The sequence below is a fragment of the Oncorhynchus mykiss genome, chromosome 2, assembly GCF_013265735.2.
Source record: "Oncorhynchus mykiss isolate Arlee chromosome 2, USDA_OmykA_1.1, whole genome shotgun sequence".
NCBI classification, from domain to species: Eukaryota; Metazoa; Chordata; class Actinopteri; order Salmoniformes; family Salmonidae; genus Oncorhynchus; species Oncorhynchus mykiss.
The window spans coordinates 92,770,365-92,786,286 of NC_048566.1; the positions used below are offsets into that span (position 1 = coordinate 92,770,365).

A 15,922-nucleotide genomic window follows, 5' to 3' on the forward strand; every position below is an offset into this window, starting at 1 on the left:
CATCAACATGTATAGTATAATCACTCATACTGTACAGTACTGTGAGGGTTCTAGTTCTCATCAACATGTATAGTGTAATCACTCATACTGTACAGTACTGTGAGGGTTCTAGTTCTCATCAACATGTATAGTGTAATCACTCATACTGTACAGTACTGTGAGGGTTCTAGTTCTCATCAACATGTATAGTGTAATCACTCATACTGTACAGTACTGTGAGGGTTCTAGTTCTCATCAACATGTATAGTGTAATCACTCATACTGTACAGTACTGTGAGGGTTCTAGTTCTCATCAACATGTATAGTATAATCACTCATACTGTACAGTACTGTGAGGGTTCTAGTTCTCATCAACATGTATAGTATAATCACTCATACTGTACAGTACTGTGAGGGTTCTAGTTCTCATCAACATGTATAGTATAATCACTCATACTGTACAGTACTGTGAGGGTTCTAGTTCTCATCAACATGTATAGTATAATCACTCATACTGTACAGTACTGTGAGGGTTCTAGTTCTCATCAACATGTATAGTATAATCACTCATACTGTACAGTACTGTGAGGGTTCTAGTTCTCCCTCTCTCCTGCATTTGGCCACAAGTTCTTATCAACATCACATCTTATGTCTTCTCTGGCGATACATCTTGGGAAGGATCTTCTGGAATGTCTAATCCAACCCTGTCAGTCTTCAGGAGAAGTGTCTCCACACCCTGTCAGTCTTCAGGAGAAGTGTCTCCACACCCTGTCAGTCTTCAGGAGAAGTGTCTCCACACCCTGCCAGTCTTCAGGAGAAGTGTCTCCACACCCTGGCAGTCTTCAGGAGAAGTGTCTCCACACCCTGACAGTCTTCATGAGAAGTGTCTCCACACCCTGTCAGTCTTCAGGAGAAGTGTCTCCACACCCTGCCAGTCTTCAGGAGAAGTGTCTCCACACCCTGGCAGTCTTCATGAGAAGTGTCTCCACACCCTGTCAGTCTTCATGAGAAGTGTCTCCACACCCTGTCAGTCTTCATGAGAAGTGTCTCCACACCCTGGCAGTCTTCAGGAGAAGTGTCTCCACACCCTGCCAGTCTTCAGGAGAAGTGTCTTCACACCCTGCATTCATGCCATCCAGTAAGGACATCTGGTCATGTGGAGGGTGGTCATAAACCTTCCACCTCCACGCAGAGAGAAACTCCTCTATGGGGTTCAGGTAGGGGGAGTAGGGAAGCAGGAATAGTACTGACATCCTGGGATGTGTAGTAAACCAGTCTGTGACTGCAGCAGAGTGGGTTTGAATCAGAGCCAGGTTGAATCCAGCTTCCTCCACAAAGACCAATGTACGTGCAGTTTTCCTTGCTTCCATCTCCGTTACTCTAAAATACAGTAAATCCACAGTTTTACAGTACTTGACATTATGCATAGCGGTGTATGTTTGGTTACTGAACAGACATCTCACCTGGACATATTGATACCTGAATTCATTCTCACGTTCACCATTTCTCGAAGGGTACAACTGTTTCCTCCTCATTGTATGTTTCTCTGGGACTCTGGAAATTGTCGTTGTGCTGACCGTATTCACATTCCCAACAGTGATATTGTTTGCCAGCACTCTGTCCCGAATTTCCCACAGTTTTATTACATTGTGGCCAATTACCATGTCAACAATGGCAATTTCTTGATAATTGATAATATTCTGCCTCTCGTTCCTGTGGGAGGCAACCTTTGGATCCTACTGAAAAACACAAAACAATCAATATATTTCAAAATGTCAGTACATGTAACAATGTGAACATACTGTATTGTACTGTAATATGTAGTTCAATTATCATTGAAGGATACACATCTCAAATTTTGTTTTGACTGAAAATTCATACTACTATTAATGCAGATTTGGTTGCACCCTTAAACCGGCCTCTCTCAAAGAGAGACCATGGTTTACAACATGGTCAATAATTGTGTCCCTTATCTCATTAGAGATCACCGCTCTTGGTCTTCCTCTCCTTTGTCCTCCACGCGTTCTCCCTCTCCCTGCCACTCTTCTTTCCCCACCAACCTGTCTTCTTTGATCCATGTTTCCAAACTAAATCATTACGAAGCCGTTCTCTTTTGTCTGTTTGGTAACGAGACTAAAAACAGGACACTTGGGTAGGCTTTCAGCTGAAATTGCAATCAGCTGTGTTTGGAATGAATAAATATTCTGTTGAGATGTTCTATGTTTCAATCTGGTTACAGTAGAAATGCACAGAATTTGCCATCATTCTGTTTTGAATGTGTTTTTAACAGTTTTGGAAACAGTGTGTTAGCATTTGTGCTGCAAGTATATCGTTTAGCAGGTGGTGGAGCAGGTGGTGGAGTATGAATGAGAAAAGATTTCATGGATTTCTGAGGAATGTGGTCATTGAATGCATTTTGTGTGAAAGCAATGAAAAATGATTCACAGTTTGGTTCACATACAGTTCTGTTTTGCTGACTGTGTGAAGAGTTTTGACAATGTGACTTCAGTTTTGACCAACGCATGTTAGCAATTAAAAAAAACTAAGTGCATCTTGCATTGACAGTGTGCCAACTTCCCTATTAGCTGTAAGTTAGATGGGTTCCATTTCTAACAATGTACCAATGTACTGTCTCATCGTGCTACCTACCTTTCAAACTGAAAATATCTCCAAAATTGATTTCCTTCTATAACTGATATTTGGTGTACTAAATGCAGTGTAACTTTCTAACACTCCCCTTGCTTTTGTAGGGATTCCACTATTCTCTTTCAAGTCAACTCTCAAGCAGCACATGGCCTTATACGTTATTTAATAACATATGTACATCTACTGTCTGTTTTCTCAGAGGTTCCAAAGACAGACAAGAGCTTTGAGGAGAGATTGATATTCAAAACGTTCATCCTAAAGTTTGTGAATGCCTTTACCCCCATCATATACATAGCATTTTTCAGAGGCAGGTGAGTCCCCACAGTCTGTCTTTAACTACTGATCTGTATGAACTTGTTATGTTATGCTATGCTATGTTATGTTATGCTATGTTAGATTATATCTTGTTAATATGCTATGTTATGTTATGCTATGTTAGATTATATCTTGTTAATATGCTATGTTATGTTATGCTATGTTAGATTATATCTTGTTAATATGCTATGTTTTGCTATGCTATGCTCTGTTATGCTATGTTATGATATTTTATGTTGTGTTATGTTATGCCATGTTAATCACACAATCTATGTCAGTGAGATGTAGTAGAGTTGTCCTTGGGTATGACCTCTCCTAACCCTTCATTTTCTTCCTGTGCTCCAACAGGCTTGTTGGTCGACCTGGAAGTTATCTTTATGTGTTTGAGTCGTATCGAATGGAAGAGGTAAACAAACTGTTAGATAGAAGACTCTGCATCATGAACAGTCATTTGGACATGTATTCAATATTAGTCATCTGACAGTAAAGGAAGAAAAACAATAATTCATTATTTGTAATTGTATAAATATTACATTTTCATTCATTTCATCACATTGCCTATTGAACACAATCTTTATAAATGTTGAAGTGCAGATGGCTATGAATTAAACACTGTCAGTTAACCTAGAAACATACATTAGGAGTTCACATATTCAAAATAAATCTGTATTCAAGTCCTGCAATTCAAACAAACACAGAAAAACAACCTGTGCACTACGGTGAACTTTTAAAGAAGATGTCCCTCTTGAGCCGATGACCAACGTTTACAGTGAACTTGGATCTCTGTGAATGTCAGGGAAATTACCTTTAAAAGTCTATTGCTGTGAGGAAGTCTGGGTTGGATTAAATCCCATCCTTAGATGTGTATTTTGTCATGTTAGTCTGTCTTTAATGGAAGTGTGCTGCAGTACAGAAGGCCTTTTAACTGGGTTTTTCCCCCGGCAGTGTGCTCATGGAGGATGTCTGATGGAGTTGTGTATTCAGCTCAGTATCACCATGTTGGGAAAGCAACTCATCCAGAACAATTTATTTGAGATTGGCATTCCGTGAGTACACATACGCACAAGCGTGCACACACATGCACGCACACACACAAAAACACACATGTATGCACACATCAATAGTGTCTGTATATCAAGGATTCACAGACCAATACTTCTCTGTGGTTCTTATCCCTGTCCGACTGTGCCATTGTTTCTGACTATCTCCCTGCACCTACAGGAAGCTGAAGAAGCTGATAAGGTACATCAAGTCCAAGAGAAGGTCCTTCCAGGAAGAGGAGAGAGAGAAGAAGTTACAGCGCTATGAGACGGACCACTTCCTAGAGCCCTTCGCAGGCCTCACGCCAGAGTACATGGAGATGAGTGAGTTTGTGTGTGTGTGTGTGTGTGTGTGTGTGTGTGTGTGTGTGTGTGTGTGTGTGTGTGTGTGTGTGTGTGTGTGTGTGTGTGTGTGTGTGTGTGTGTATGTGTGTGTGTGGTGAACCGTATGACATTGCCCCCTGTGAGACCTTTGGTATACAGCCTCCCCCAATCAGTCAGACTGACCCTTCTCTCTATAGAATGTGATCTTCAACTATGTCACTGTCCAAAAGTCAATATCATGTGAACCTTCATCTGGATATGCATGTCCAGTCCACGTTGTCCAGTTGATTTTAAAAGCATCTTTCTCTGCTTTGTATGTTCAGCTTGGTTTGACAGCGAGGAAGCAAGAGCATTTGTTTTCATCTTGCACTTTCCTATCAACAAATGTGGTGATGGTTGCCTCACTTGCCTCTAGATTCTCCACCCATCTCCAAAAAGAGTGTGTACTTGGACTTGCGCACTAACTCTCATGGATTTCAAGTAATTAGACGGGTTACTCACACATATCTGCTTGTCCGGGACAAGAAGGAAAAAATGGTCCGACAAGAAGAATATAGATTTGCGTTGTCCGGGTGGTCAAACAAAGAAAATCACACAAAAATCGCAATATCAAACAATTACTCTGATCACAATTAGATCAGAGTGATCCCCTGGATGCGATGTGTTGCTGTTGTGTATTGCATTAACAGGCAGGGCGGTCTTTCAATCCTCCCCGGTTGTGAGATAAGCTATTGAGATAAAAGAGATCAAAGAGCATGTGCACATTTGCTGATATTACTGGCTCATCATTGAGTTATTTGCACAGTTATAGCACATTTTTGGTCAGCAAATAAGCTTTGTACTGTCATGAAAATCCTGGAAAATGCACGCTGTGCGCATCAGCTGCATGTGTGCCAGAGGAGCGATAGGGAGACATGACAGCAGGTAGGCCTATAAAATAATAACAACAGACTAACTAGATAGCCAGTTCAAACCACATTGTGTACCCTGACTAGTTATCTAGTCTCGGGGCGGCAGGGTAGCCTAGTGGTTAGAGCGTTGGACTAGTAACCGGAAGGTTGTGAGTTCAAACCCCCGAGCTGACAAGGTACAAATCTGTCGTTCTGCCCCTGAAAAGGCAGTTAACCCACTGTTCCCAGGCCGTCATTGAAAATAAGAATTTGTTCTTAACTGACTTGCCTGGTTAAATAAAGGTAAAATAAAAATAAAAAAAAAATTAGCATGTCTTAATGTAATTGTCATGTCCGATGTCCTAAAATCTTTCCACTGACACGCAGTTGATGAATGGGTGCGTTATTAATAAACTAAAGTGTACTCTAGTGTAAAGTTGATGAATGGGTGCGTTATTACTCCAGTGTAAAGTTGATGAATGGGTGCGTTATTACTCCAGTGTAAAGTTGATGAATGGGTGCGTTATTACTCCAGTGTAAAGTTGATGAATGGGTGCGTTATTACTCCAGTGTAAAGTTGATGAATGGGTGCGTTATTAATAATCTAAAGCGTACTCCAGTGTAAAGTTGATGAATGGGTGCGTTATTACTCCAGTGTAAAGTTGATGAATGGGTGCGTTATTACTCCAGTGTAAAGTTGATGAATGGGTGCGTTATTACTCCAGTGTAAAGTTGATGAATGGGTGCGTTATTAATAAACTAAAGCATACTCCAGTGTAAAGTTGATGAATGGGTGCGTTATTAATAATCTAAAGCGTACTCCAGTGTAAAGTTGATGAATGGGTGCGTTATTACTCCAGTGTAAAGTTGATGAATGGGTGCGTTATTACTCCAGTGTAAAGTTGATGAATGGGTGCGTTATTACTCCAGTGTAAAGTTGATGAATGGGTGTGTTATTAATAAACTAAAGCGTACTCCAGTGTAAAGTTGATGAATGGGTGCGTTATTAATAATCTAAAGCATACTCCAGTGTAAAGTTGATGAATGGGTGCGTTATTAATAATCTAAAGCATACTCCAGTGTAAAGTTGATGAATGGGTGCGTTATTAATAATCTAAAGCGTACTCTAGTGTAAAGTTGATGAATGGGTGCGTTATTACTCCAGTGTAAAGTTGATGAATGGGTGCGTTATTAATAATCTAAAGCTACTCCAGTGTAAAGTTGATGAATGGGTGCGTTATTACCCCAGTGTAAAGTTGATGAATGGGTGTGTTATTCATAATCTAAAGCTACTCCAGTGTAAAGTTGATGAATGGGTGCGTTATTACTCCAGTGTAAAGTTGATGAATGGGTGTGTTATTCATAATCTAAAGCTACTCCAGTGTAAAGTTGATGAATGGGTGCGTTATTACTCCAGTGTAAAGTTGATGAATGGGTACGTTATTACTCCAGTGTAAAGTTGATGAATGGGTGCGTTATTAATAATCTAAGGCGTACTCCAGTGTAAAGTTGATGAATGGGTGCGTTATTAATAATCTAAAGCATCTCCAGTGTAAAGTTGATGAATGGGTGCGTTATTAATCATCTAAGGCGTACTCCAGTGTAAAGTTGATGAATGGGTGGGTTATTACTCCAGTGTAAAGTTGATGAATGGGTGCGTTATTAATCATCTAAAGCGTACTCCAGTGTAAAGTTGATGAATGGGTGCGTTATTACTCCAGTGTAAAGTTGATGAATGGGTGCGTTATTAATAATCTAAGGCGTACTCCAGTGTAAAGTTGATGAATGGGTGCGTTATTAATCATCTAAAGCGTACTCCAGTGTAAAGTTGATGAATGGGTGCGTTATTAATCATCTAAAGCGTACTCCAGTGTAAAGTTGATGAATGGGTGCGTTATTACTCCAGTGTAAAGTTGATGAATGGGTGCGTTATTAATAAACTAAAGCATACTCCAGTGTAAAGTTGATGAATGGGTGCGTTATTAATAATCTAAAGCGTACTCCAGTGTAAAGTTGATGAATGGGTGCGTTATTACTCCAGTGTAAAGTTGATGAATGGGTGCGTTATTACTCCAGTGTAAAGTTGATGAATGGGTGCGTTATTACTCCAGTGTAAAGTTGATGAATGGGTGTGTTATTAATAAACTAAAGCGTACTCCAGTGTAAAGTTGATGAATGGGTGCGTTATTAATAATCTAAAGCATACTCCAGTGTAAAGTTGATGAATGGGTGCGTTATTAATAATCTAAAGCATACTCCAGTGTAAAGTTGATGAATGGGTGCGTTATTAATAATCTAAAGCGTACTCTAGTGTAAAGTTGATGAATGGGTGCGTTATTACTCCAGTGTAAAGTTGATGAATGGGTGCGTTATTACTCCAGTGTAAAGTTGATGAATGGGTACGTTATTACTCCAGTGTAAAGTTGATGAATGGGTGTGTTATTCATAATCTAAAGCTACTCCAGTGTAAAGTTGATGAATGGGTGCGTTATTACCCCAGTGTAAAGTTGATGAATGGGTGTGTTATTCATAATCTAAAGCTACTCCAGTGTAAAGTTGATGAATGGGTGCGTTATTACTCCAGTGTAAAGTTGATGAATGGGTGTGTTATTCATAATCTAAAGCTACTCCAGTGTAAAGTTGATGAATGGGTGCGTTATTACTCCAGTGTAAAGTTGATGAATGGGTGCGTTATTAATAATCTAAAGCGTACTCCAGTGTAAAGTTGATGAATGGGTGCGTTATTAATAATCTAAAGCATCTCCAGTGTAAAGTTGATGAATGGGTGCGTTATTAATCATCTAAGGCGTACTCCAGTGTAAAGTTGATGAATGGGTGCGTTATTACTCCAGTGTAAAGTTGATGAATGGGTGCGTTATTAATCATCTAAAGCGTACTCCAGTGTAAAGTTGATGAATGGGTGCGTTATTACTCCAGTGTAAAGTTGATGAATGGGTGCGTTATTAATAATCTAAGGCGTACTCCAGTGTAAAGTTGATGAATGGGTGCGTTATTAATCATCTAAAGCGTACTCCAGTGTAAAGTTGATGAATGGGTGCGTTATTACTCCAGTGTAAAGTTGATGAATGGGTGCGTTATTACTCCAGTGTAAAGTTGATGAATGAGTGCGTTATTAATAATCTAAGGCGTACTCCAGTGTAAAGTTGATGAATGGGTGCGTTATTAATAATCTAAAGCTACTCCAGTGTAAAGTTGATGAATGGGTGCGTTATTACTCCAGTGTAAAGTTGATGAATGGGTGCGTTATTAATAATCTAAGGTGTACTCCAGTGTAAAGTTGATGAATGGGTGTGTTATTCATAATCTAAAGCTACTCCAGTGTAAAGTTGATGAATGGGTGCGTTATTAATAATCTAAAGCGTACTCCAGTGTAAAGTTGATGAATGGGTGCGTTATTACTCCAGTGTAAAGTTGATGAATGGGTGCGTTATTAATAATCTAAGGCGTACTCCAGTGTAAAGTTGATGAATGGGTGCGTTATTAATAATCTAAGGCGTACTCCAGTGTAAAGTTGATGAATGGGTGTGTTATTCATAATCTAAAGCTACTCCAGTGTAAAGTTGATGAATGGGTGCGTTATTAATAATCTAAAGCGTACTCCAGTGTAAAGTTGATGAATGGGTGCGTTATTACTCCAGTGTAAAGTTGATAAATGGTTGCATTATTACTCCAGTGTAAAGTTGATGAATGGGTGCGTTATTAATAATCTAAGGCGTACTCCAGTGTAAAGTTGATGAATGGGTGCGTTATTAATAATCTAAGGCGTACTCCAGTGTAAAGTTGATGAATGGGTGCGTTATTACTCCAGTGTAAAGTTGATGAATGGGTGAGTTATTAATAATCTAAAGCATACTCCAGTGTAAAGTTGATGAATGGGTGCGTTATTACTCCAGTGTAAAGTTGATGAATGGGTGCGTTATTACTCCAGTGTAAAGTTGATGAATGGGTGCGTTATTAATAATCTAAGGCGTACTCCAGTGTAAAGTTGATGAATGGGTGAGTTATTAATAATCTAAGGCGTACTCCAGTGTAAAGTTGATGAATGGGTGCGTTATTAATAATCTAAAGCGTACTCCAGTGTAAAATTGATGAATGGGTGCGTTATTAATAATCTAAAGCGTACTCCAGTGTAAAGTTGATGAATGGGTGCGTTATTAATAATCTAAAGCATACTCCAGTGTAAAGTAAATCTGACACTGTTTGAAAGCTGGGATTCCCCTCCATTCAACATTGGTCGTGTCAGTCTGAAATATATTCTTATAATAGCCGAATTGAGAAATATCTCCCATGCTGTCAATAGATCTCCCCTTAAACCTGAATATATTGCAAGGTTATAGACATGTCTTAGTTAGTTACCTTTTGCTTTGAAGTAGCCTGCTTTAGCCCTGATTCATTGAAAAATACATTATTTTATTAAGACAAAAAGTATTTGGTTGTAATTGTAACATTTATATATTTTAAAGTATATGAAGAGTGGCTAACCATCTGCCAAGAGAGCTTTCAAGAGGCAGTGTTGTATTTTGAGAAAGGCTTGAACATGCAAAGAAACAAATAGGCAGAGAGTATAGTATATTTTTTGATGGATTCTCTGTAGTAACAGGCCTAATAATGATAATAATTACTTTAATATAGTGTTTTCTAGCATCATACAATTTACAGCTATTTCACCTTTTTGGCCCATAGTGTTACATCACTTCTTTTTTTTTGTGACTTGAGCTTTCAGACAAGTAAAAAATCTGTCCCAGTGGCTAAAAAAGTTTGTGTCAATCCTTGCCTCTTGCACACTACCTTACACACAGACTTTGTCAACAGAAAGTGGCAAAGCAGAAGTTGTGGAATCAATAAGGACTGTGGTCCCCACTGAATAAACTCAGAGTTTATTTCTGTTGGCCAGAGAACCAATGAGATGCTGTCATGAACAAAACAGTCTTGTACATGTTGTTATGGAAATCTTAAATCTTTAGACGTAACCCTTACGAAAGAACCACATGATCACAATTGCACATGTACAACCTCTTGGTTCACTGCATTCCAATCTTCCTGCTGCGTCACCATGTCTGTGTCAATGACTGATTTCACCTGTATTCCTACACTTAGGACTTCAAAGTATATCTTAGCTTTGTATAATACACTCCAAAAATCTATTATATTTATCATCGTGATTCAGGATATGATATGTCCCACCAACATTCGTCAGATATACAGAAAACCCTAAAATTGCAGAAATAAGTACATTTAAATCAATTATGAGAGAATTGTCAGATTAAAATAGCAGTGCAGATGACACTCTTTTGCTAAGTGCAGAGATGTATTGTAAATCAATTTGTAGGGGAATTTGTGGCGCAGCAGAAACTTCAGCATACCCCAAATCCAGAGGTTGTGAGTTCAAATCCCAGGTGGGGTCATAGTGATATTGTCATTGATGAAAGATTTTTACACTGTTTTATCTGAACAGCGTATCACTTACCTTAAAACCCCCAGACCATTCAAAAAAAAAACGTGAAATTTGCAGTTTCACATTTGAAAACCACATTTTCACATGAAATCGCATTTTCACATGAGAAATAACAGTTTTCAAATGTTGAGCTGAAATTTCCACAAAACAAAATAGACAAGTGATGTCAGTTGTTCACATATGAAACCATACAGGATGTTCATATGTATTCAATATAGAGTTCACATGTAAATTAACACCACCTTTTCACATGCGAGGAGAATAACATGTTTTCACCACACATGTGAATTTCAGATTCACATGTGGAATTTGTAGTTTCACATGTGAACATTTTATTTGCCTTTCCATATTTGCAAACCTAACTCTCACATGTGGAATTGCCTTTTCACATGTGGAAAAACTCAGATGTTGTCATGTGTAGTTACATGGTATCACAGTGGTGAACCAACTTTACATGTTTCCACCTTTAAGGTTATATAATATCTCAAAGCATCACAGTGATATTTTCTAGTACGTGATACAATTCAACATGAAACTTTAATCTAAGTGCAGGGAACAAGGAAGCACATGTATGACATTTTGCATCCCCATGTTGTCACATTTATTTAACATAAGATCATGTTTTCACACTCAAATGTAGTTTTGTGTAGTTTCATGTTATCACATTACCCTACATTACCACATAAAATCACGTGATCTTACTGAAGTGAACCTCTGTCGTGAGAATTCTGATAGGCTTTCATGTTAGTTGAGTAACTAGAATCAATCAATTGAGTCAAACAAGAAAATCTTTTTAGACTGTCTCTCCAGCTGGCTCCAGCTTCAACCCTACAGGTGTGATTAGATAGATTGAAGGATTAGATAGAGATGGATTTTTATTTAGTATTGACTTTAATCTTGATGAAATCTCAGGTGGCTGGCTTTAGCAAATGTCAGAGGTAGAAGTCATTAATGGATGTGTGCGAGCCGAAGGCCATTTTCCTCGGCTAGCTAATTAGAACCCATGTCTTTTGATGACCTAGTAGAAGATATTAATGATTCCTGAAATATTTAACAGGGTATTGAATAGCGTTTCAAAGGCTGTATGGGGGGAAAAAAAGATTTTTGCGGGGTAAGAACTCCAGCTTTTAGACGAAGATAATTTAGTTGGGTTTATTACTATTGTGAAGCAACATTGATTGAGTAGAATGTAGCTTACTGCCATTTCGGTCTTGGACAGTTTCATGCTGTTGAAGGGTAAAACTTCTGGCTGGCTTCATGTGATTCATGTGCTCAGCACATACTTTTTATGGAGGGAAACAAAATGTAAAGCAGAACCATATCAAATGAGACACACTGAGTGTACAAAACATGAATATTAATATCCTGATATTGAGTTGCACCCCCTTTTGCATTCAGAACAGCCTCAATTCATCAGGGCACGGTCTCTACAAGGTGTTGCTTTCCACAGGGATGCTGGCCCATGTTGCTTCCAATGCTTCCTACAGTTGTGTCAAGTTGGCTGGTCCACCACCCAAAGGACACCCATTCTTTATACACACAGGAAACTGTTGAGCGTGAAAAACCCTTGACACACTCACACTGGTGCTCCTGGCACCTACTACCATACCCCATTCAAAGGTACTTTGAATGTACTCTTTTGTCTTGACCATTCACCCTCTGAATGACAGAAATGCACAATCCATGTCTCAATTGTCTCTAGGTTTAAAAATACTTATTTAATTAACCTGTCTTCTCCCGTTCGTCTACACTGATTGAAGTGGATTTAACAAGTGACATCAACAAGGGATCATAGCTTTCACCTGGATTCACCTGGTCAGTCAATGTCATGGAAAGAGCAGGTGTTCCTAATGTTTTGTCCACGCAGTGTACTTCCTCCCTGTGTAGGAATTGGCCAGAAATCATTTTGGAATTATTCCGGGAACCCATTCCTCTTTTTTACTTGAGAAATGCGCCCTAAGCCAAGCACAATGAGAAGGGGATGTAGCTAATTGAATGAATGACTTCCTTCCTCCATACCAAACCTACACCCTGGGCCTTCTTCATTACAGACAGCAGTGTTTTTACTCAGCAGATCTTCCTGTTGGCACACACCTCTGCCAGATTCTCCATCAGGCTCTATTTACTTTGACTTGCTGTTTGGTCCATGGCCCACATCTCTCTTTTCCTGCCTTCTTCTTCTTCTTCTTCTTCTTCTTCATTTTCTTCTTCTCTCTCTCTCTCTCTCTCTCTCTCTCTCGTCCAACATTCACCTATCTCTGGAGTTGGTATTGGCAGGCATATATCTCAACTCTCAAGTGAAAAGAGCAGCAGTGTTTTAATCTATTACATCAGGAGACTTATACACGATTAGTACTTAGGTTAGCATACATTTGCAGTGTAAGATGGCTGTTAAGACAGCTCTAAAGGAAGACATTGTTTGTTCTCTGTCTGAACTTTGTACTCTTGAGAAAGTCTTAAACAACTGAAGAGTCCAGTCACAGGGCTTTTAACTTACTTCACTTTCTCAAGAGGCAGTGTCTCTCAGTTAATGCCTGGTAAGTAGGCCTATTCTCAGGACACAGAGAGTTTTAGGCTTAACTTAAATGTTCATGGCATCGCGAAGATACTGTAGGCTAATTTCACCCTACTGCATTATGGTGTCATGGATATTATGATATCATTAAGGAAATGTTCTTATGTTCCCAACGGACTATTTGTCCAAACCTTCACCAGTCACAGCCAAGATCCAAATATTTATTATAGCAGTTGTACATTTTTCACAGAATCCTGCACCTTGTAGTGGTGTTGGATTTCCCCTCGAGGGGCTCTTGAAGAGCACCTGCTTCTCGAACACAACTGAGCAATTAGAGTGACATTAGAGAGTACTGGAGTTGTGAGGAGGGAGTGCATTAGAGAGTGCATTAGAGAGTACTGGAGAGTGACATTAGAGAGTACTGGAGTTGTGAGGAGGGAGTGCATTAGAGAGTACTGGAGAGTGACATTAGAGAGTACTGGAGAGTGACATTAGAGAGTACTGGAGTTGTGAGGAGGGAGTGCATTAGAGAGTGCATTAGAGAGTACTGGAGAGTGACATTAGAGAGTACTGGAGAGTGACATTAGAAAGTACTGGAGTTGTGAGGAGGGAGTGACATTAGCGAGTACTGGAGAGTGACATTAGAGAGTACTGGAGTTGTGAGGAGGGAGTGCATTAGAGAGTACTGGAGTTGTGAGGAGGGAGTGCATTAGAGAGTACTGGAGTTGTGAGGAGGGAGTGCATTAGAGAGTACTGGAGAGTGACATTAGAGAATACTGGGGTTGTGGGGAGGGAGTGACATTAGAGAATACTGGGGTTGTGGGGAGGGAGTGACATTAGAGAGTACTGGGGTTGTGGGGAGGGAATTACATTATATAATACTGGGGTTGTGGGGAGGGAGTGACATTAGAGAGTACTGGGGTTGTGGGGAGGGAGTGACATTAGAGAATACTGGGGTTGTGGGGAGGGAGTGACATTATATAATACTGGGGTTGTAGGGAGGGAGTGACATTAGAGAGTACTGGGGTTGTGGGGAGGGAGTGACATTGGAGAATACTGGGGTTGTGGGGAGGGAGTGACATTATAGAATACTGGGGTTGTGGGGAGGGAGTGACATTATATAATACTGGGGTTGTGGGGAGGGAGTGACATTATATAATACTGGGGTTGTGGGGAGGGAGTGACATTAGAGAGTACTGGGGTTGTGGGGAGGGAGTGACATTATATAATACTGGGGTTGTGGGGAGGGAGTGACATTAGAGAGTACTGGGGTTGTGGGGAGGGAGTGACATTAGAGAATACCGGGGTTGTTTGGAGGGAGTGACATTAGAGAATACTGGGGTTGTGGGGAGGGAGTGACATTAGAGAATACTGGGGTTGTGGGGAGGGAGTGACATTATATAATACTGGGGTTGTGGGGAGGGAGTGACATTATATAATACTGGGGTTGTGGGAAGGGAGTGACATTAGAGAGTACTGGGGTTGCGGGGAGGGAGTGACATTAGAGAATACTGGGGAGTGACATTAGAGAGTACTGGGGTTGTGGGGAGGGAGTGACATTAGAGAGTACTGGGGTTGTGGGGAGGGAGTGCATTAGAGAGTACTGGAGAGTGACATTAGAGAGTACTGGAGAGTGACATTAGAGAGTACTGGAGTTGTGAGGAGGGAGTGCATTAGAGAGTGCATTAGAGAGTACTGGAGAGTGACATTAGAGAGTACTGGAGAGTGACATTAGAAAGTACTGGAGTTGTGAGGAGGGAGTGACATTAGCGAGTACTGGAGAGTGACATTAGAGAGTACTGGAGTTGTGAGGAGGGAGTGCATTAGAGAGTACTGGAGTTGTGAGGAGGGAGTGCATTAGAGAGTACTGGAGTTGTGAGGAGGGAGTGCATTAGAGAGTACTGGAGAGTGACATTAGAGAATACTGGGGTTGTGGGGAGGGAGTGACATTAGAGAATACTGGGGTTGTGGGGAGGGAGTGACATTAGAGAGTACTGGGGTTGTGGGGAGGGAATTACATTATATAATACTGGGGTTGTGGGGAGGGAGTGACATTAGAGAGTACTGGGGTTGTGGGGAGGGAGTGACATTAGAGAATACTGGGGTTGTGGGGAGGGAGTGACATTATATAATACTGGGGTTGTAGGGAGGGAGTGACATTAGAGAGTACTGGGGTTGTGGGGAGGGAGTGACATTGGAGAATACTGGGGTTGTGGGGAGGGAGTGACATTATAGAATACTGGGGTTGTGGGGAGGGAGTGACATTATATAATACTGGGGTTGTGGGGAGGGAGTGACATTATATAATACTGGGGTTGTGGGGAGGGAGTGACATTAGAGAGTACTGGGGTTGTGGGGAGGGAGTGACATTATATAATACTGGGGTTGTGGGGAGGGAGTGACATTAGAGAGTACTGGGGTTGTGGGGAGGGAGTGACATTAGAGAATACCGGGGTTGTTTGGAGGGAGTGACATTAGAGAATACTGGGGTTGTGGGGAGGGAGTGACATTAGAGAATACTGGGGTTGTGGGGAGGGAGTGACATTATATAATACTGGGGTTGTGGGGAGGGAGTGACATTATATAATACTGGGGTTGTGGGAAGGGAGTGACATTAGAGAGTACTGGGGTTGCGGGGAGGGAGTGACATTAGAGAATACTGGGGAGTGACATTAGAGAGTACTGGGGTTGTGGGGAGGGAGTGACATTAGAGAGTACTGGGGTTGTGGGGAGGGAG

At 40.6% G+C, this 15,922-nt stretch overlaps 1 protein-coding gene across 6 annotated transcripts in view; it reads left to right on the forward strand.

Annotated features, from left to right (window-relative positions):
* LOC110499936 (anoctamin-1) overlaps positions 1-15,922 on the forward strand; it is a 103,803-nt gene that overhangs the window by 74,183 nt on the left and 13,698 nt on the right. For all 6 annotated transcript variants that reach the window (XM_036959188.1, XM_036959199.1, XM_036959174.1 and 3 more), the window contains 4 exons: positions 2,825-2,936; positions 3,289-3,346; positions 3,886-3,986; positions 4,162-4,304. In XM_036959188.1, coding sequence (XP_036815083.1) covers positions 2,825-2,936; positions 3,289-3,346; positions 3,886-3,986; positions 4,162-4,304 — 414 coding nt within the window. The remainder of the gene's footprint in view (positions 1-2,824; positions 2,937-3,288; positions 3,347-3,885; positions 3,987-4,161; positions 4,305-15,922) is intronic.